At 45.3% G+C, this 22,547-nt stretch overlaps 1 protein-coding gene and 1 long non-coding RNA gene across 2 annotated transcripts; both read left to right on the top strand.

The window, feature by feature from the left end:
• The first annotated feature begins 109 nt into the window (after nt 1-109).
• On the top strand, nt 110-990 carry LOC120935427. Its single transcript, XR_005748477.1, has 3 exons — nt 110-154; nt 405-587; nt 679-990. It is a non-coding gene; the product is annotated as an uncharacterized LOC120935427 (long non-coding RNA).
• Nucleotides 991-11,578: 10,588 nt separating this feature from the next.
• On the top strand, nt 11,579-13,066 carry LOC120935754 (ankyrin repeat domain-containing protein 17-like). Its single transcript, XM_040347814.1, has 2 exons — nt 11,579-12,073; nt 12,556-13,066. Exons 1-2 carry the CDS (start codon nt 12,033-12,035, stop codon nt 13,064-13,066), a joined length of 552 nt encoding a protein of 183 aa, XP_040203748.1. The 5' UTR covers nt 11,579-12,032.
• Nucleotides 13,067-22,547: the final 9,481 nt, after the last annotated feature.

Below are 22,547 nucleotides of genomic sequence, written 5' to 3'. Positions count from 1 at the left end.
TTAATCTTGGTGGGCGCTGGAATGCCCTGCTGTGTGAACTATTATATCAAGAATTGTGGGGGGTGGTCCCTATAAGAGGGTGTAACCTATGGCAGGTACAGGCATTTGGCTCTTCACATGTCATCACTCCATACAGCACACTCGGAACTCACAGGTGATCCTCTTCCTCTCTCCTATACCTCACCACACCCAGTACCTTCACCTCACTTTACTATCTTTATATTCCCATTTCTCTTTGTCTTTCTTCCCCATCCCTGTTTTTTCTCCTTTTTTTCTCTCTTTCCTTTTCTTTTTTCTTTTTTCCTTCTCCTTTGCTTGTTTTCCTCCCCCCTTCCCCCCTTTTCCTTTTCATCATATCTCCATATCCCATTCAAACATAATACATTCTTTTATTTCCAATACAGCCATCATTCCTTACCGACCACAGTGCATTCAATACACCATGCCTCATGCCTGTGCCACCTGGGTGCGCTCTCCTGACGGGCCCTGCACCCCTCATTCTCCAGCCTTAGTCCCGGGCAGTGACCACCCCAATCCTGGGGTCCATCCGGAGCTTCACTCTAGTGCCAGCGGCAATCGGCAACCTGGTGAGTACCATCTGGGGCTTTTTGATGAGTCCTCAGCCCCCACAAATGTTGGATGCCCCGTTTAACCAGCTATGTGCTTATGTCGTTCCAGATAACCAATGTAATGCATGCCTGCTCCTGATGAGCGACCAACAGTCGCGAAACGCGTAGAGCTCTATACCTCATGCATTAATGTATTATCACTGCAGTGTCATGCGATGTAATTTCCATTTTAATATGTGATATCTATTTTATGTCTCAATAATATAGTACAGCTCGCTGTACTCATTGCATTTATATATTTGGGTCACTGCCCACGTACCTTGTCCCCCAACTAATCTGTGAAACATATATGTTTATCTATTTCTTCAATAGTGCAATATAGTCATGGACGGTGCATTATGTGAAAGTAATAAAATATTTAAACCTATTCCAGATTTATTATCTTTGATTCATTCCCCCCATTTATTGTAAACAGTTTCCCGCACATGCTTCATTTAAAGTCCCGCACTTGTTTCTCTTTTCTATTATATCAAGAATTGTAATTACATACCATTGTTAAACAGTGGTCGAAAAATTGGGCCTTTGGTGCTGGCGCTGGTGCCACAACACTGTAAGCCCTCACAGTTACTCTTGGTGGGAGCAGGAATGGGCCCTGCTGTGAAATATTAGATCAAGAATTTTAATAACATGCCCCTGTTGAACAGGGGCAGGAAAATTGGGCCTTTGTTGGTGGTGGTGGTGGTGCTGGTGCCACAACACTGCAACCCCTCACAGATACTCTAGTTGGAGCGCAGGAATGAGCCTGCTGCAAAGTATTGCATTAAAAATTGTAATTACACGCCCCTGTTATACAGGGGCAGAAAAATTGGGCCTTAGGCACTGGTGCTGGTGCCACAACACTGCAACCCCTCACAGATACTCTAGTTGGAGCGCATGAATGAGCACGCTGCAAAGGATTGCATTAAAAATTGTAATTACACGCCCCTGTTAAACAGGGGCAGAAAAATTGGGCCTTAGCGGTGCCGAGAACCAAAAATGTTTTTTACAAGCTATCAGCATGATCATTGAGGAGGAAAAGGATAGTCACTCAGCATAACAGGATAGTCACTCAGCATCAGCATAGGCAGTCTTGAAGGGATCTGACATTTCAAAAAGTCGAGTCAGTGGAGAGGTGCACCCTGTGATCGGTTACAAAGCCTCCAGCAGCACTGAATGTGCGTTCTGAAAGAACACTGGATGCAGGACAAGCCAGTAGCTCAATTGCGTACTGTGCAAGCTCTGGCCAGTGATCCATCCTCAAGACCCAGTAAGCCAGAGGATTTTCGTTGGTAAAGGTGTCCAAGTCTGATCTTGCCCCTAGGTATTCCCGCACCATGTAAAACAGATGCTGGCGATCGTTGCTGGAAGCGGTCATACCTTGGGGCTGCGAACTAAAAATGCATCGGTCTGAATGCATCGGTCAGACGGCCACCTTCTCCGCCGCTCCTTCTGTGACTGACCGAAGCCTCAGCAACACGTTGTCCAGGACCAGGATTTTGTACCTCCCAGTATCTGGGAACGTGTTGCACAGACCTTTCTGCAAGGCCTCCTGAAGATGTTTCATCTTCTGCTCCCTCTGTGCCGGCAAGATAAGGTCCGTAACCTTACTCTTGGAACGTGGATCAAGGAGGGTTGCCAGCCAGTAATGCTCCCTCTCCTTGATAGCACGAATACAAGGATCCTTCTGCAGGCTTTGCAGGATCAGGGAGGCCATACAACGTAGGTTTGCTGAGGCATTCAGTGCGGAGTCCTCTGGGTCACTGAGGATGACATGATCCACAGCCACCTTGTCCCAGTCACGTACAAGTCCATGGGTTTCTTGGGACTGTAATTGATCCCTTGAAGACTGCTGCTGATGCTGAGTGCTAGGCTCCACCTCCATGCTGACACAATCCTCCTCCTCGTCCTCTTCCTGTGTGATAGGCAGGCAAGCAGGAACACTGTCTGGATAAAGGGGACCTTGAGAGGTAAGGAAGTCCTCCTCTTCCTCCCTCTGTTCTGCCTCAAGGGCCCTGTCCATTATTCCATGCAGCGTGTGCTCCAACAGGTGAATAACAGGGACAGTGTCACTGATGCATGCACTGTCACTGCTCACCATCCTTGTGGCCGCCTCAAATGGTGACAGGACAGTGCATGCATCCCTGATCATGGCCCACTGGCGTGGGGGAAAAAACAAGCTCCCTGACCCTGTCCTGCTGCCATATAGGCACAGATACTCATTGATGGCCCTCTGCTGCGTGTGCAGCTGCTGTAGCATGGCCAACGTAGAGTTACACCTGGTGGGCATGTCACAGATTAGGCGGTTCTTGGGCAGGTTGTATTCCTTTTGGAGGTCTGCCAGCCGAGGACTGGCATTATATGACCGTCGGAAATGCACACAGACTTTCCTGGCCTGCTTCAGGACATCCTGTAAGCCCGGGCACCTGCCCAAGAACCACTGTACCACCAAGTTAAGGACATGAGCAAAACAGGGCACATGGGTCAGTTGTCCCTGTCGCAGGGCGGGGAGGAGGTTGGTGCCATTGTCGCAAACCACCATTCCTGGCTTAAGCTGGTGTGGCGTCAATCACCTCTGAGCCTGCCCCTGCAGAGCTGACAGAACCTCTGGCCCAGTGTGGCTCCTGTCCCCCAAGCACACCAGCTCAATCACTGCATTGTATCTCTTTGCCTGCGTACCTGCGTAGCCCCTTGAACGCCTACGGAGCACCGCTGGTTTCCGAGGACACATCAGCACAGGAAGAGGCCACAGAGGAAGAAGAGGAGGGGGTGGAGGAGAGAGGTGTGTCACAACTAGTGATGAGCCGAATACCCCCCTGTTCGGTTCGCACCAGAACCTGTGAACACACCAAACGTTCGTGTGAACTTTAGAACCCTATTAAAGTCTATGGGACTCGAACGTTTAAAATCTATAGTGCTCATTTTAAAGGCTAATATGCAAGTTATTGTCCTAAAAAGTGTTTTGAGACCAATGCAAAAAAAGTTTTAAAAACTGCATTTTTTTTAGGAGCAGTGAATTTAATAATGCTATAAGTGAAACAATAAAAGTGAAATATTCCTTTAAATTTCGTACCTAGGGGGGGTGTAAAGTTAGCATGTGAAAAGAAGGGGGACAGAGTGCGGCCCCCCCTCTCCTGAACCGTACCAGGCCACATGCCCTCAACATGGGGAGGATGTTCCCATGTTGATGGGGACAAGGGCCTCATCCCCACAACCCTTGCCCGGTGGTTGTGGGGGTCTGCGGGCGGGGGGCTTATCAGAATCTGGAAGACCCCTTTAACAAAGGAGACCCCCAGATCCTGCCCCCCCCTATGTGAATTGGTAATGGGGTACAATGTACCACTACCATTTCACGAAGGAAATGTAAATAGTTGGAAAAAACACACACACACCATAGAAAAAAGTCCTTTATTAATAAAAAATTAAAAATAAATCCAGCGGTGGTAATCCACTCGGTCCGGCTCCCTGCTCCAACGTTGTCTGTATCCAGCGACGGGTGATCTGACGCAGGTGAAGCTGTGACATTTCTTATATAGGGGAGGCGGGCCACCCGTCACGTGACCCCGCACCCTCTGACGCACCCTCTGCTACGTCACTGGGGAAGCCCAGTCTTCCCCCTTGCGTCAGAGGGGGCAGGGTCACATGACGGGTGGCCCCGCCTCCCCTATATAAGAAATGTCAAAGCTCCAAGCGCGTCATTCCGCTGGGCTGTGTCCGGCAGAGAGAGGCGGCCCCCGATGCTGTGCTCTGGAGATCTGGATGCCGGATGATCTTCTCATTGCTGGACCGGAGAGGAGATCACCCATCGCTGGATACAGACAACGTTGGAGCAGGGAGCGGGGACCGAGTGGATTACCACCACTGGATTTTTTTTATTTTTTTTTTTATTAATAAAGGACTTTTTTCTACGGTGTGTGTGTGTGTGTGTGTGTATTTTCCAACTATTTACACTTCCTTCGTGAAATTGTAGGGGTACAATATACCCCATTACCAATTCACATAGGGGGGGGGCCAGGATCTGGGGGTCCCCTTTGTTAAAGGGGTCTTTCAGATTCTGATAAGCCCCCTGCCTGCAGACCCCCACAACCACCGGGCAAGGGTTATGGGGATGAGGCCCTTGTCCCCATCAACATGGGGACATCCTCCCCATGTTGAGGGAATGTGGCCTGGTACGGTTCAGGAGAGGGGGGGCCGCACTCTGTCCCCCCCTCTTTTCTGCGGCCGGCCAGGTTAACGTGCTCGGATAAGGGGTCTGGTGTGGATTTTTGGGGGAACTCCACGCCATTTTTTTTTAAAATTTGGGGTGGAGTTCCCCTTAAAATCCACACCAGACCTGAAGGGTCTGGAATGGAAATTTGGGGGGAACCTCACGTTGTTTTTTTTTAAATTGACGGCGGGGTTCCCCTTAATATCCATTCCAGACCTGAAGGGCCTGGTAATTGAATTTGGGGGGACCGCCACGCTATTTTTTTTTTTTTTATGAATGAATTCTCTCTGAATTGCCAGAGTCGACAATTCATTATAGCCGCAAGTCCGTTTTAAATGTATTTTTTTTTCTTTCAGAAATGACACTTTGTGCAGGGACAACTCTAAGTACGGGAAACATGCGATATTTCACGTGCTAACTTTACAACCCCCCCCTAGGTACGAAATTTAAAGGAATATTTCACTTTTATTGTTTCACTTTTAGCATTATTAAATTCACTGCTCCTGAAAAAACGGCCATTTTTAAAACTTTTTTTTGCATTGATACATGTCCCCTGGTGCAGGACCCAGGTCTCCAAACACGTTTTAGGACAATAACTTGCATATTAGCTTTTAAAATTAGCACTTTAGATTTCTCCCATAGACTTTAACAGGGTGTTCCGCGGCTTTTCGAATTTGCCGCGAACATCCCAAATTGTTCGTTGTTCGCCGAACAGACGAAAAGGCAATGTTCGAGTCGAACATGAGTTTGACTCGAACTCGAAGCTCATCCCTAGTCACAACCAGTAGTAGCATTTTGGAGGCGTGGTGGCGGAACAACCTCCAACACTACTGTACCTTGTCCTGCGTCCTTCCCAGCTGCCAGCAGAGTAACCCAATGCGCCGTGAAAGATAGGTAACGTCCCTGTCCATGCCTGCTGGACCATGAGTCAGCGGTAATATGCACCTTACCACTGACTGCCCTGTCCAGCGAGGCATGCACATTGCCTTCCACATACCGGTAGAGAGCCGGAATCGCCTTCCATGAGAAAAAATGGCGTTTGGGAACTTGCCACCGAGGTACCGCACATTCCACAAACTCACAGAAGGGGGCAGAATCTACCAACTGAAAAGGCAGCAGTTGAAGTGCTAGCAATTTAGCTAAGCTAGCATTCAACCGCTGGGCATGTGGATGGCTGGGAGAGAACTTCTTTTGGCGCTGCAGCAGCTGGGGCAGGGAAATTTGCCTGGTACAATCTGCCATTGGTGTACCAATAGTAGATTGCCCGCAAGTACTCGGCTGTGACACACCTAATTCTACACCTTCAGTCCTACCAGTGCAGGCTTCAGAGAGGACTGAGGGTAGGGGTTGGAGATCCCAGCTGATGAGGAACAAGGAGAGGTCCGCTTTGTTCTTTGGTGTGGTGTGAGGTACACTTGCCAACGAACTGCATGGCAGGTCGACATATGTCTGGTCAAGCATGTGGTGCCCAAGCGGGTGATGTTTTGGCCACGCGAGATACGCTTGAGACATATGTTGCAAATAGCAGCGGTGCGATCTGATGCACTCGTCTCAAAAAAGGGCCACACCAAAGAACTTTTGGAATAACACTGAGAGACAGCAGCGCCCTGCACATGCGTAGCTCTGCGTTGTGATGCAGTCGGTGTGCTGCCCTTAAGCTGGCCCTTGGAGGGCATCCTGCCTCGTTGGAGATGTGCCTCCTTCTCCTCCTCCTCTTTCCTATCAGGCACCCACGTTGAGTCAGTGAACTCATCATCCCCTCCCTCCTCATCACTGTAGAAAACCTGTCTGTATGCTGCAGCTGGGGGAACATGACTGCCAGATTGCTGTACTTCTTAGGCACCCCCTCTCTCTGGGCTCACGTTACTGCCTTCCTCTAGCTGTGTACCATCATTGGAGCCTTCAAAATTCTGCACATCCTGTACATGTACCCAACACTGTGATCAAACAGTTCGGGGGACTCCTCAGGAGGACATGGTGGGGCTAGGGAAGGAGTGAATGATGCCATTGAGCAGAGAGAAGAGGCCGCGTTGGCAGCTGCTTTGCCAGATAAAGTACCCTGAGCCTGGGTGAGAGAGGATGAGGAGGATGAGGACTGCTTGGTCATCCACTCTACCAAGACTTCGGCATGTTGCAGCTCAACGCGGCCAGCTGCCGGAAAAAAGGACGAGCGTGTCCCACGGCCACGTGCTGATGAGGATGCACCGTGTCCACGACCAGCACTGTTGGCTCTAGACGCAGAGCCTGCTTGCCATCTTTTATCGGCTCGTGACTCTCTGACTCTCTTTGTTGTCCTTCCACACATACTAATGGCCTGCAGAGGACACAGACAGTACACCACGTGAAAGTACTTGCAGCAATATCCCCTGCCTGTAGTACTAATATGAACAGATCCCTGCCTCTAGGAATAAATATGGTTAACACCAGCTTTACGTTAGGTGCACAATGTGCAGATGACAAAGACAGTACACACACCACGTAGCTTTAGGTGCACACTGCAGAGGACACAGACAGTACACCATGTGAAAGTACTTGCAGCAATATACTCTGCCTGTAGTATTAATATGAGAAGATCTCTGCTTCTAGGAGTAAATATGAGAAACACCAGCTTTACGTTAGCTGCACAATGTGCAGAGGACACGGACAGTACACACACCATGTAGCTTTACGTGCACACTGCAGAGGACACAGACAGTACATGGTGGGCCATTTATATGGATACACCTTAATAAAATGGGAATGGTTGGTGATATTAACTTCCTGTTTGTGGTACATTAGTATATGTGAGGGGGGAAACTTTTCAAGATGGGTGGCGACCATGGCGGCCATTTTGAAGTCGGCCATTTTGAATCCAACTTTTGTTTTTTCAATAGGAAGAGGGTCATGTGACACATCAAACTTATTGGGAATTTCACAAGAAAAACAATGGTGTGCTTAATTTTAACGTTACTTTATTATTTCATGAGTTATTTACACGTTTCTGACCACTTATAAAATGTGTTCAATGTGCTCTCCAGTGACATGCGGCGAGTGCTACGCTGTGGGCTCTTGCTGAATGAAGCTAGGACAGCCACTGACGTTTCTTAATTAGTGACAGATTTCATGCGTCCACATTTTGGCAAATTCAACACTGAACCAGTTTGACGAAACATAGCAAGCAGTTTGCTAACTGTAACATGGGAGATGGGTGGTCTCCTAGGCTGTCTTGCATTGAAATCTGCTGCAATGACCCGGTTACTGCGTTGACCAGACATCAAAACAATTTCTATCGGCTCCGCACGTGTTAACCTCGGCGACATGTCAATGGCTGTAAACAAAGAGAAACTTGTAAATAACTAATGAAAGAATAAAGTTACGTTAAAACCAAGCACACCTTTGTTTTTCTTGTGAAATTCCCAATAAGTCACATGACCCTCTTTCTATTGAAAAAACAAAAGTTGAATTCAAAATGGCCGACTTCAAAATGGCCGCCATGGTCACTACCCATCTTGAAAAGTTTCCCCCCTCACATATACTAATGTGCCACAAACAGGAAGTTAATATCACCAACCATTCCCATTTTATTAAGGTGTATCCATATAAATGGCCCACCCTGTACACCACGTGAAAGTATTTGCAGCAATATACCCTGCCTGTAGTATTAATATTAGAAGATCCCTGCTTCTAGGAGTAAATATGAGAAACACCAGCTTCACGTTAGGTTCACAATGTGCAGAGGACACAGACAGTACACACACCATGTAGCTTTAGGTGCACACTGCAGAGGACACAGACAGTACACCATGTGAAAGTACTTGCAGTAATATACCCTGCCTGTAGTATTAATGTGAGAAGATCTCTGCTTCTAGGAGTAAATATGAGAAACACCAGCTTTACGTTAGGTGCACAATGTGCAGAGGACACGGACAGTACACACACCACATAGCTTTAGGTGCACACTGCATAGGACACATACAGTACACCATGTGAAAGTACTTGCAGCAATATACCCTGCCTGTAGTATTAATATGAGAAGATCTCTGCTTCTAGGAGTAAATATGAGAAACAACACCACATAGCTTTAGCTGCACACTGCAGAGGACACAGACAGTATACCACATGAGAATACTGCAGCTAGCACAATCACCTGCCTGCCTGTCAGTAAATTAGGAAGAGCGGATCTAGCTAAACGATACAGTGTATACATATATATACAACACCTGGGATGCATATATATCCTCTACACACTGTGGGCCAGATTCACATACATTTGCGGCTGTGTAACGTAACCCGTTTACGATACACCGCCGCAAGTTTCCAGTTTTAGTGCCCGATCCACAAAGCACTTACCTGGAAACTTGCGGCGGTGTATCGTAAATACGTCCGGCGCAAGGTGGGCCAATTCAAATGGGCGTGTGCCATTTAAATTAGGCGCGCTCCCGCGCCGGACCTACTGCGCATGCTCCGTTTCGCAATTCCCGTTGTGCTTTGCTCGCAGTGACGTCATTTTTTCGAACGGCGACGCGCGTAGCGTAATTCCGTATTCCCGGACAGCTTACGCAAACGACATTCATTTTTAAATTTCGACGCGGGAACGACGGCCATATTTTAGACAGCAATACGTTTGCTGACTAAAGTTAGGGCACCCAAAACGACGACTAACTTTGCGACGGGAAACTAGACTAGCGGCGACGTAGCGAACACGAAAATCCGTCGTGGATCGCCATAACTCCTAATTTGCATACCCGACGCTGGTTTACGACGCGAACTCCCCCCAGCGGCGGCCGCGGTACTGCATCCTAAGATCCGACAGTGTAAAACAATTACACCTGTCGGATCTTATGGATATCTATGCGTAACTGATTCTATGAATCAGTCGCATAGATAGAAACAGAGATACGACGGCGTATCAGGAGATACGCCGTCGTATCTCCTTTGTGAATCTGGGCCTGTAATTCTAACTGACTCTGTAATTCTAACTGACTAGCCTGCCTGCCTGCTCAATTAAAATGACATTCTCTCTCTCTCTCTCTCTGTCTCTATCTTTAACCACCGCTGCAACACACTACAAAAGGCCGACTTGCAGCCCCAGAAGTTGACAGGACTGCTGCTGTTGCTGCTGCTGAAGCTGAATTCTCTGAGCTTTCACTTCTAGATACTGTTTTTTCAGCTGCTGTTGGGTCTTAAGTTGCAACTCCTGTTCTACTTTTTGAAGCTCCTCCAGTATCTTTTGCTTCTTCTGGATCTGTTCTTCACGGGTTTTATTCAACTCCTCTATCTTCTCTTTAGTCAGTTGGTCGGCATGAGCCAGCTCCAAGGACTGCAACTGTGCATTCTTTTCAATGGCTTCTTTGATGTTGGCTGCCATGAATGGTCATACTGCTGCTGTTAACCTGCCTGGCGGTATTCCCGAGTCTGACTCGGGGTTAGATTTTCATGCTGCGAGCGGTAACCCCGAGTCAGACTCGGGCTTGCCTCGCTGGATCCACAGGCATTGTTTACTTACCTTGTCCCTGGATCCAGCGATGTCACCGTGCTGTGTGAGCGAGCGGGACCTCGCTCGATTCACACAGTGTCCTCCTGTGCCGCCGATCTCCGTTCCATACGACGTTACGACGCACGGGAGCGGAGATCGGCGCCAAATTCAAAAACGTAAACAAACACATTACATACAGTATACTGTAATCTTATAGATTACAGTACTGTATGTAAAAAATACACACCCCCCTTGTCCCTAGTAGTCTGCCCAGTGCCCTACATGTACTTTTATATAATAAAAACTTTTCTTTCTGCCTGCAAACTGTAGATTGTCCATAGCAACCAAAAGTGTCCCTTTATGTCAAAAATAGTTTTAGAGCAGCTAAAAAACAGCGATAATAAATTATAATCACTTGCAGAATTGTGCGATAGCGATTTGTGGGGAAATTCGTCATAAAAAAAAATAATAATGACAGCGACAATTCTGCAACTGAGCAAATTTCAGTGATTTTGATTTGATTACATTATTGAATAATTTTTATTAGAATTATATTATTATTTGTTATAATTATTTATAATTATTTATTATATTATAATTTATAATTTTGTTTTTAAAAAAATGTCATACCCGGGATGCCTATTAGAATCTTGTCTAAAAATTACAGGCCTACAATATAAAACGCCAAATTTCCTTGCAAATAATGGTGCCGCTTTCAGCACCTTTTTTCTGAAAGAATCATACTGCAAGGGAGGTGTGGAGGAGTGGAGGTTCCCCCTAAAAAAATTCTAACAATACATTGAGAAGACTGATTACACTGCGGGTATGCTGTTTTTTTTTTTTTTTTTCGTACATACCTCGTTATCGCCGTTTCATCCCTCGGCTTCCGGGTATGATTCTTGCTGGACTGGGCGTTCCTAGTTGATTAACGTTCCTCCGACCGGCGCATACTGCGCGTCACGACAGAAGCCGAACGTCATTGCGCAGGCGCCGTATAGAGTCGGCTCTATACGGCGCCTGCGCATCGACGTTCGGCTTCTTTCGGAAATTTGTGACGTCAAGTATGCGTCGGTCGGAGGAACGTCAATCAACTAGGAACGCCCAGACCCGAAAGAACCATACCCAGAAGCCGAGGGATGAAACGGCGATAACGAGGTATGTACGCAGTGTAATCAGTCTTCTCAATGTATTGTTCGAAAAAAAATTTTTTGGGGGAACCTCCACTTTAAGTTGCTGTTGGACATAGGCTCGTACATAGGCTCGGACATCAACGCACAGATAGAAACCGAAACACAGCACTTACACTGGCCTGTTTCCAAGGCAGAACCAAAGTGGTCAGTCTCCTCCTCGACAGAAAAGCTAATGTAAAGCCTTAATGGAAGCTGCTTCCGGTGGTTTTGCAGAAGTGGGATGAGTTCTTCTTGATAAAGGTGCAGATGTCAATGCTCCTCCAGTGCCATCTTCGAGGGATACTGCTCTGACCATCGCAGCAGACAAGGGGCACTATAAGTTCTGTGAGCTGCTAATTAACAGGGGAGCTCATATTGATGTATGAAACAAAAAGGGAACACTCCACTTTGGCTAGCAGCAAACGGAGGTCATTTAGATGTTGTTCAACTACTTGTGCAAGCTGGAGCAGATGTAGATGCAGCAGACAATAGAAAGATTACCCCCCTCATGGCAGCTTTCAGAAAGGGTCATGTTAAAGTGGTACGTTACCTTGTGAAAGAGGTAACCCTCAGAGTTTCCCTCAGACTCTGAGTGCATGAGGTATATTGCCACCATTACAGATAAGGAAATGTTAAAGCGGATGTGCCACTAAACAAATATATTAAAAGCCAGCAGCTACAAATACTGCAGCTGCTGACTTTTAATATAAGGACACTTACCTGTCCTGGAGTCCAGCGGTGATCGCAGCAGATGACGAGCCGATCGCTCGTCACCCTGCTGCTCCCCCCTCCATCCACGGTGAGGGAACCAGGAAGTGAAGCGCTCCGGCTTCACTGCCCGGTTCCCTACGGCGCATGCGCGAGTCGCGCTGCGCCCGCCGATTGGCTCCCGCTGTGTGCTGGGAGCCGAGTGTTCCCAGCATACAACGGGGGACGGACGGGAAGGGGAAAAAAAACCCGTCCTTTGCCCGTATCGTAGGGCCGGAAGTGGGTGCAGATACCTGTCTGTAGACAGGTATCTGCACCCCCCTCCCCCCTGAAAGGTGTCAAATGTGACACCGGAGGGGGGGAGGGTGCCGATCAGCGGGACTCCACTTTAGAGTGGAGATCCGCTTTAAGGAAGTGCCATCTCTGTATGGAATCCATTGTACAAGCCAAAGACAGGCAGGCAGCAGAAGCCAACAAGAATGCTAGCATCCTCTTGGAAGAGCTTGATTTAGAAAAGCTACGAGAAGAAAGCATAAGATTGGCACTGGCTGCAAAACGAGAAAAAAGGAAGGAAAATAGGCGAAAGAAGAAAGAGGAGCAGAGGAGAAAACTACAGGAAATTGAAGCCAAAAATAAAGAAAACTTTGAGCTTCAAGCTGCTCTTGAGAAAGAAAAGCAGAAGATTAAAGATGAGCCCCCAGTTGTTACAGAACCACCTAGTGCAACCACCGCTACCACTATTGGCATATCTGCTACATGGACCACTCTGGCAGGCTCGCATGGAAAAAGAAACAATACCATTACCACAAGCAGCACGAAGCGGAAAAGTAGAAAGAACAAAATAGCAGAAAACGTGCAGATTATATTTGAAGATCAGCTTCCCATTTCCTATGGGCAGCAAGAAAAGCAAAATGGAGTTTAGAGCAGGAAATGGAGGGTGGGAACAACCAAACTAGCCAGAACAGCAAGGGGTAAGGATCATACCAAATAATATAATAACATAACATGTAGGGTTGTCCCGATACCACTTTTTTAGGACCGAGTACAAGTACCGATACTTTTTTTCATGTAGTCGCCGATACCGAATACCGATACTTTTTTTAAATGTCATGTGACAGTTTTCAAACCACAATACAGACTAAGGATATTTTCTTTAGAATTATGAAGAACTCTAACTCAAGACATTATAAAAGAATAAAAATGAGTAAAAATGAATAAAAATGTTTTATTTGCTTGTCACGCAGTAGTAAAAAACTCAAAGAATTTTCATAGAACATGTTGATAAATACAAAAAAAGTATTCTATTTTGGTATCGGGAGCATTTGCGCGAGTACGAGTACTCCCGCAAATACTCGGTATCGGTCCCGATACCGATACTAGTATCGGTATCTGGACAACCCTAATAACATGTAATAACAGCTGCTAGACAGTAAAGCTGCGTGGCAGCACAGTGGGGCGTGTACTAAACACCCTGAGCCATAATTGGCCAACGCCACCCTGGCTTTGGCCAATTACAGCTCTCCGTTTTTTGCAAGCTGTGATTGGCCAAACATGCGGGTCATAGTGCATGCTTGGCCAATCATCAGTCAGCAATGCACTGCGATGCCGCAGTGAATTATGGGCCGTGACACGGCACAACGGCCAATAATGTTCGTATTTCGATGAACTGACGAACATACGATGTTCGAGTCGAACGTGAGTTCGACTCAAACACAAAGCTCATCCCTAGTGCATAAATATAAACATTACTTATGGCAGAATAATGTGATACCATTAGCAATGCATGATCTGATTCACCTCTACTGGTTTCTTTTTGGGATAATCAGAACACAGATGAGACAGATATAGTTGCTAATCTTTTCAAAGAATAGTCAAATGACAGAGAAGAGTCACCAGACAAACAACACCAATCAGGCATTTGCTTTGTCTGACCAATGAGAGAGAAGTTTGAAAAATTGAAGTTTACAGCAACACCAGTCATGGAAAAAATACAAGGAAAAGACACAACAAGGGGGAGCACAGTTTAAGCAGCATAACCCAAAACATGCAAATAATCCATAGGCATATGGTAGGATTGTTAACAAACTTTTATAGCACAATGACACATTTACAAGTCTGCAGAAGCTGATTGGTCACTCTGCTTAGTTGCACCAGATTTTTTGGGTACCAGTTTTAGTAAATCTCCACCATAGTGGTCAAAAGCTATCAAACTAAGTCCATTGCGTAATTAGTCAGTGTCAATTCCCAAGTTAAAGTGCAGTTTCAGGCAAAAATCAAAGTAGGGGTAATCCAATCGAGCGTTCCTCCCACCATCTGCCTGAATGATGGGACCATTCAGAAAGCGCAGCGCAACTCCTGCATGCGCAGTAGGAAACCGGCAGTGAAGCCTGAAGGCTTCACTACCGGTTTCCCTTAGTTGCATTGCCGGCGCTTGCACCCAAACTAATGGACGAATAGGCTTTGGGCAACTGACATCGCAGGATCCTTGGACAGGTAAGTGTCCTTATATTAAAAGTCAGCAGCTACATTATTCGGCGCTCATGGTTCATCAATTGTTTCATCTTACTTAATAGTAAGATGAAACAAACAATGAACCCTGAGCACCGAGCTTGTCTCCTGTGTCACTTCCGGTTATGCCTGCCAGCCAATCCTGACGAGTATCGTCATGGGTCACGTGACTTCATCACGGGATTTTGGTGGCCTGGTAAATCATAGACTACTAAACTCTCTCAATTAACATTACCTATTATTAATCCTTATGATGCTAGCATTAGTACACAGATAAGAAGGTATATTATATTTTCTTGTTTAACCACTTAAGCCCCGAACCTTTAGGCAGCTAAATGCCCAGGCCAGGTTTTGCGATTCGGCACTGCGTCGCTTTAACAGACAATTGCGCGGTCGTGCGACGTGGCTCCCAAACAAAATTGGCGTCCTTTTTTCCTCACAAGTAGAGCTTTCTTTTGGTGGTATTTGATCACCTCTGCGGTTTTTATTTTTTGCGCTATAAACAAAAATAGAGCGACAATTTTGAAAAAAATGCAATATTTTTTACTTTTTGCTATAATAAATATCCCCCAAAAACATATATAATTTCTTTTCCCTCCGTTTAGGCCGATACGTATTCTTCTACCTATTTTTGGTAAAAAAAATCGCAATAAGTGTTTATCGATTGGTTTGCGCAAAATGTATAGCGTTTACAAAATAGGGGATAGTTTTATTGCATTTTTATGAAAAAAAATTTTTTACTACTATTGGCGGCGATCAGCGATTTTTTTCGTGACTGCGACATTATGGCGGACACTTCGGACAATTTTGACACATTTTTGGGACCATTGTCATTTTCACAGCAAAAAATGCATTTAAATTGCATTGTTTATTGTGAAAATGACAGTTGCAGTTTGGGAGTTAACCACAGGGGGCGCTGTAGGAGTTAGGGTTCACCTAGTGTGTGTTTACAACTGTAGGGGGGTGTGGCTGTAGGACTGACATCATCGATCGAGTCTCCCTATAAAAGGGATCACTCGATCGATACGCCGCCACAGTGAAGCACGGGGAAGCCGTGTTTACATACGGCTCTCCCCGTTCTTCAGCTCCAGGGAGCGATCGCGACGGAGCGGCTATAAACGAATAGCCGTGCCGTCGTCCGTGGATCGCTCCACGAGGTAAGCCGCCCGCCGCACGCAGCGGAGGGGGTCCCGATCGGACCCCCCACCCGCTAAGTGGTTAAACATGTTTTTTATATTTCTTCAGTTTCTTCCTGGTCCTAGGCCAAAATAATGTCATATATCCAAAGAGTCCTCATGGGCTATTTTTTCTTTCATCTAGAGGAGAGGAGGAGGGGCTTTCTCAGCTAAGCACATCCTCCAGCCTGCATACCTGAGCTAAGAGAAGATGGATTCTGGAAAGTAAATGCTACATGAATCTTTTGCATTTACTCAAGATGGTTATGGCTAGAAATGCTAGAGTGGTGCTGCCATACATCCCATGAGTCTTCGGGGGGGGGGGGGTCTCAGGTAAGCACTCTCCTGCATGCATGCTTCAGCTAAGTGCGGATTGATTCTAGGAAGTAACCGGTACATGAATCATTTGCCCTTACTCAACATGGCCATGTCCCAAAATTCTGGGGGGGGGTGTTTGTCAAAATGATTTCTCAACAAAATAAAGCATGGAGACATGGATAGATGGATGGGTTTGCTTTGAATAATAAAAATAAACAAAATAGCTTTTTTGAATGTACAGGTTTGCTTTGAAGCTAGGTAATGCATTATTTCAGTATATTTTTGCAATTAAAACAATTTCTTAACTTACACTTAAATAAGCGTATCATGCTTTCTTCAAATTCTGAGAAGCATAAAAAAAAATGGAATGTATATGTAAAAAGTAGTACTATAATGGAAAATTGGGTTATGCACTATTTTTTTTTTTTTTTTTGTGACTTTGCCACAGTAAGACTGCACACACTTAACAAGACTGTAATTGAATATCACTTTACACCACAAAGTTGGTGTTTTCGTTTTAGTGGAGTTTCTGCAAGGCCAAAGAGTAGGGCTCACGACTCATGTGTAAGAGACCAAATGCACTGTGTATAAACATATGAATCACCGCAAGCATCGTTTTCCCAGATGTTTCACTTTGGAAGAGGTGGATCTCTGGCTTGGGGTCCCTGGGTACAGAGGGTGGTTATTACTACTCACTGGATCATGTGAAAGATTAAAACAAATGAAATGGGCTGATGTGAAACGAACATGTGTAGTTTATTCCTGCTTAGAACTGGCCAGAGTGAATGCATTTGGGAAAAGTGCATTGGGAATGTACTGGTTAAAATGATTTTCATGAGTTAGCAATTTAAGCTCTCTATTCTTTGCCAGTGAAAAAGTCAGTGCCGTATTCTAAGTTACTGTTATTGTGCAGAAAGTAAAAAGTGATCCATCTAAGCTATAACTGTTGATATTTCCTAAATAAATAGTTATTTTCTGCAATGAAAGGCGGAGGGAGCTGCAAATTACAACCACATACCTGAACATAATGATTGTGAATAGAGTTGAGCGGACACCTGGATGTTCGGGTTCGACGGGTTCGGGACCCGAACTTGACCCAAACTTGACCCTGAACCCGAACCCCATTGAAGTCAATGGGGACCCGAACTTTTCAGTACTAAAATGTCTCTAAAAAAAGTACCACAATAGAAGAACAGTATCTATAGTGTTTATCTCACTTGTACAGATATGGAGGAAACCCTGGAGGAAACACTGCAAATTTTTCCCCCCCCCTAAATGGATGTTTTTTAAATAGCACAATAGAAGACAATTATATAAAGGGAGTATCTCACACGTACAGATATGGTGGAAACAAATTTTTTATTTTTTTGCCCTAAATGGATGTTTTTTGAATAGCACAATAGAAGAAAAGTATCTAAAGGGTGTATCTCACAGGAACATATGCAGTGCTGGTGTAATTTGATTTCTGAAGCAGGACTGACTCCTATATATTTCTGTTCCTATAAGCACAATCCGGAACCTTTCCCTAAAGTATCTAATGCAGAGTATCTCACAGGAACATATACAGTGCTGGTGTAATTTGATTTCTGAAGCAGGACTGACTCCTATATATTTCTCTCCCTATAAGCAAAATCAGGAACCTTTCCCTAAAGTATCTAATGCAGAGTATCTCACAGGAACATATGCAGTGCTGGTGTAATATGATTTCTGAAGCAGGTCAGTCTGACTCCTATCTAATTCTCTCCCTCAGAGCAGCAGCAGCCTTTCCCTACCCTATCTAAAGCAGGGTGACGAGCTGTGCTATGTGCCTCTAGCTTATATAGAGGCTGGGTCACATGCTGGGTCACATGCTGCACTGGCCAATCACAGCCATGCCATTAGTAGGCATGGCTGTGATGGCTTCTAGGTCACACGAGTAAAACAAATGGTGATTGGCTGCCCTGCAGCATGCCATTACATTGCCGAACACCAAACCCGAACTTACAGCAAATTGTTCGGGTTCTGGTCCGGGTACCAAAAACCCAAAAGTCTGGTATGAACCCGAACTTCACTTTGTGAAGGCAATTGAAAGTTTTGCTTTGTCAGTTTAGCTTGCTATTAATGCAACTTTAAAGAATGATATGCTGTAATCACCAAAGCATTCACAAATATTTCAATCAAATATCAAAACTTCTTTATAAGGCCCCTTTCAGGCGGACCCGATCGGGCCACCCATTGTCCTCTGTGGGGTGGTGGATGTCAGCAGACAAGTGTCCGCTGACACCCGCCTGACATCCAATCCGTCAAAATTCGCTGAAAACAGACGTATAGGAATTACGATTACCATCCATCCAGTGGGTCGGATTAGATGACAGTTGGATGGAAACAGACATGTAGCCCCCCCAGAGCAGACACGGACCCATCACCCACCTGCTTAGTGGGGATCAGCGGAGAGATCGGATGGATCCGCCCATTGTGGAAGGGGCCTTATAGAAAACACAATCATACCTTTGTTCCCCATACAGTAAAAAAAAAATACAGATCTGTCTTTAAAATTAGCACACAAATGTGGGGTACCCCCACTCTCAAACCCTATATTTCCCTTAAAAAATAAATTCAGGGCTGCTGCCCCTATTATTCCTTGCAGGTTTTAGGAGTCCTGTTATCCAATGATTAATTCTAATGTGCATACTTCCATGGATGTTATCTCCATATGACCAGGAATATGGGCATATGGAGATAACATCTATGGAGGTGTGGACATTTGAGATAATAATGGAACAGCAAGAAAAAAATGCCCTTTAGGAAATATGGGGTTTGACAATGGGGCTACCCCAAATTTATGTATTAGTATTAAAGCGGAGTTCCACCAAAAAGTGGAACTTCTGCTTTAAGGACTCATAACCCCCTGACATGCCTCATTTGGCATGTCATTTTTTTGGGGGGAGTGGGTACCTAGTTTTGACAGGTACCTTCTCCCATTTCCGAGCTGAAGTTCTCTTCTCCCCCTCCCTCCCTGAAATCTTCTGGCACACGTCACAGGTCCTAGAAGATTGCCCAGCCATTGAGAAGGCGCAGCATGACTCCCATATGTGCAGTGCGCACCCAGCTGTGAAGCCGCAAATTGTCGCAGCCAGGTGCCCACACTTGTAATTCCGGTGCTGGAGAGAACCGAGGGAGGGAAGCGAGGGTTGGGGCGGCCGCATTGCTGGATAGTAGGACAGGTGAGTGTGTGTTTTTATTCAAAGTCAGCAGCTAAACTTTTTGTAGCTGCTGACTTTTAATAAACACAAAACCAAGTGGAACTCTGATTTAAAGCGGAGCTCCACCCTAAAGTGGAACTCCCGCTGATCGGAACCCTCCCCCCTCTGGTGTCACATTTGGCACCTTTCAGGGGGAGGGGGGTGCAGATACCTGTCTAAAGACAGGTATTTGCACCCACTTCCGGCCACACAGTCTTGGGCAGATTGCTGGCATGACGTCACCTCCCATCCCCCGTCCCCCCGCCCGTTGTGTTCTGGGAACATTCGGCTCCCAGTATACAGCGGGAGCCAATCGGCAGGCGTAGCGCAACTCGCGCATGCGCCGTAGGGAACCGGGCAGTGAAGCCGGAGCGCTTCACTTCCTGGTTCCCTCACTGAGGATGGTGGGGGGGCAGCAGAGTGACGAGCGATCGCTCCTCCTCTGCTGCGGACGGCGCTGGACTCCAGGACAGGTAAGTGTCCTAATATATACTGCAGTATTTGTAGCTGCTGGCTTTTAATATTTTGTTTTCAGCGGACATCTGCTTTAAAGACAGATCTGTTTTTTTGTAGGTATGAGGACACACGTGTGTTTTTTTTTGTTTTTTTTATAATTACGTTTTGATCTCTGATTTATATTGATTTACAGTATATTGTTTGCAAGGCTGAGTTATACAATAGTTTCTTCTTCAGTTTGGAAAAAAAAGACTATGTAGATGTTGAAGCTGAACTCCAACCTTACCTTCAGTGTTGCAGTTTTCCAGTCTTCTCTTCTATACTGAAAATGCTCACTTTGATTTCACTGCACACTGTGAGCTTATGAAAACAGCATTCCACTGATCATTGAGTTACCAAGTCTCTGACCTCATGCGTCAATAAAGTAAGATACTGAAAATGTCTTCAGTCCAGCGTTTAATAATAAACTAATATTTATGGGTAACACTTGATAGTAATATTTAAATGTAAAGTTGATCCAGGGAAAATTCTTTTGCCTCTGGGGGGATAAGGAAAGGTTTTATTTTTCCCCCGCTGTAGCAAATTGGATCATGATTATTGGGTTTTATTTTGCCTTTATAGTGTATATGGAGGTTTTGGATTTGTGTAATTTGTGTGTGTTTGTTTTGTTCTCTGTTGGTTGAACTTTGATGGACTTGTGTCTTTTTTTTTTAACCAGATTAACTATGTAACTATATAAACAATATAATGTTGCTATGTATGGTATTTTAGATGCCGAGGGCATTTAAATGAGGCATGTAATCCTAAACTGACTTCCTAGTTTATATATTCTGGAACTGGTTAGATTAAATGGCACTCTAAAATGTCAGATCATAAATCATAATGTTTCATGCTGGTATCACATGCTTGTAGAATGATTTAGAGTGATGCAGTTAGGGAGGTATTATGTAGGGCTATAATATGTGGTAGTGAAATATGGGGGCTGATTTACTATTAACAGTGTGCTGCGCTGGTTCATGGCTTAATTAGTGCACCGGATGAATCCTTAATTAGGCGCATGAACCAGCGTAGCAGCGGGCGCAATGCAATTAACCACTTAAGACCCGGACCAAAATGCAGCTAAAGGACCCGGCCAGGTTTTGCGATTCGGCACTGCATCACTTTAACAGACAATTGCGCGGTCGTGCGACAAGGCTCCCAAACAAAATTGGCGTCCTTTTTTTCCCCACAAATAGAGCTTTCTTTTGGTGGTATTTGATCACCTCTGCGGTCTTTATTTTTTGCGCTATAAACAAAAATAGAGCGACAATTTTGAAAAAAAATCTATATTTTTTACTTTTTGCTATAATAAATATACCGCAAAAATAAATAAAAAAACTTTTTTTTTTCCTCAGTTTAGGCCGATACGTATTCTTCTACCTATTTTGGTTAAAAAAATCGCAATAAGCGCTTATCGGTTGGTTTGCGCAAAATTTATAGCGTTTACAAAATAGGGGATAGTTTTATTGCATTTTTATTATTTTTATTTTTTTTACTACTTATGGCGGCGATCATACTTCGGACAATTTTGACACATTTTTGGAACCATTGTCATTTTCACAGCAAAACATGCATTTAAAATGCATTGTTTACTGTGATAATGACAGTTGCAGTTTGGGAGTTAACCACAGGGGGCACTGATTGGGTTATGTGTGACCTCATGTGTGTTTACAACTGTAGGGGGTGTGGCTGTAGGTGTGACGTCATCGATTATGTATCCCTATAAAAGGGATCACACGATCGATGACGCCGCCACAGTGAAGAACGGGGTAGCCGTGTTTACACACGGCTCTATTCGTTCTTCAGCTCCGGGGACCGATCGCGAGACTCCAGCAGCGATCGGGTCTGCGGGTCCTGCGGTCACGGAGCTTTGGACCAGGTTGCAGGCGCGCGCCCACGACCCACGGCTGGACAATAGCACATTACGTACCTGTACGTGCATGTGCCCAGCCGTGCCATTCTGCCGACGTAAATGTGCAGGAGGCGGTCCTTAAGTGGTTAATATGTAAAGCCGCCGCCGAACTCCCTTTGGGAGAAATCAAAAGTGTTAATTTTAAAGGTTAATATGCTAGTTTTTGTCCTAAAAAGTGTTTGGGGACCTGAGTCCTGCCCTAGGGGACATGTATCATTGCTTTTTTTTTTTTTTTTTTAAACGGACGTTTTTTCGGGAGCAGTGATTTTAATAATGCTTAAAGTGCAACAATAACATTTAAATATTCCTTTAAATTTCATACCTAGGAGGGTGTAAAGTAAGCATGTGAAAAAGCGCATGTTTCCCGTACTTAGAACTGTCTCTGCACAAAATGACATTCTGAAGGAAAAAAAGTAATTTAAAAATCACTCGCGGCAATAATGAATTGTCGGCTCCCGGCAATTCTGAGAGGATTCATTTATTAAAAAAAAAAAAAAAAAAAAAGCGTGGGGTCCCCCCAAATTCAATTACCAGGCCCTTCAGGTCTGGTATGGATATTAAGGGGAACCCCGCCGTAAAAAAAAAAATGACGTGTGGGTTCCCCCCAAATATCCATACCAGTATGGATTTTAAGGGGAACTCCACCCCAAATGTAAAAAAAAAATTGCGTGGAGTTCCCCCAAAAATTCACACCAGACCCTTATCCGAGGACGTTAACCTGGCCGGCCGCAGAAAAGAGGGGGGGACAGAGTGCGGCCCCCCCCTCTCCTGAAC

This window comes from Rana temporaria, chromosome 4 (assembly GCF_905171775.1).
Source record: "Rana temporaria chromosome 4, aRanTem1.1, whole genome shotgun sequence".
NCBI lineage: Eukaryota > Metazoa > Chordata > Amphibia > Anura > Ranidae > Rana > Rana temporaria.
This window is presented reverse-complemented; position numbering and strand designations above follow the sequence as displayed.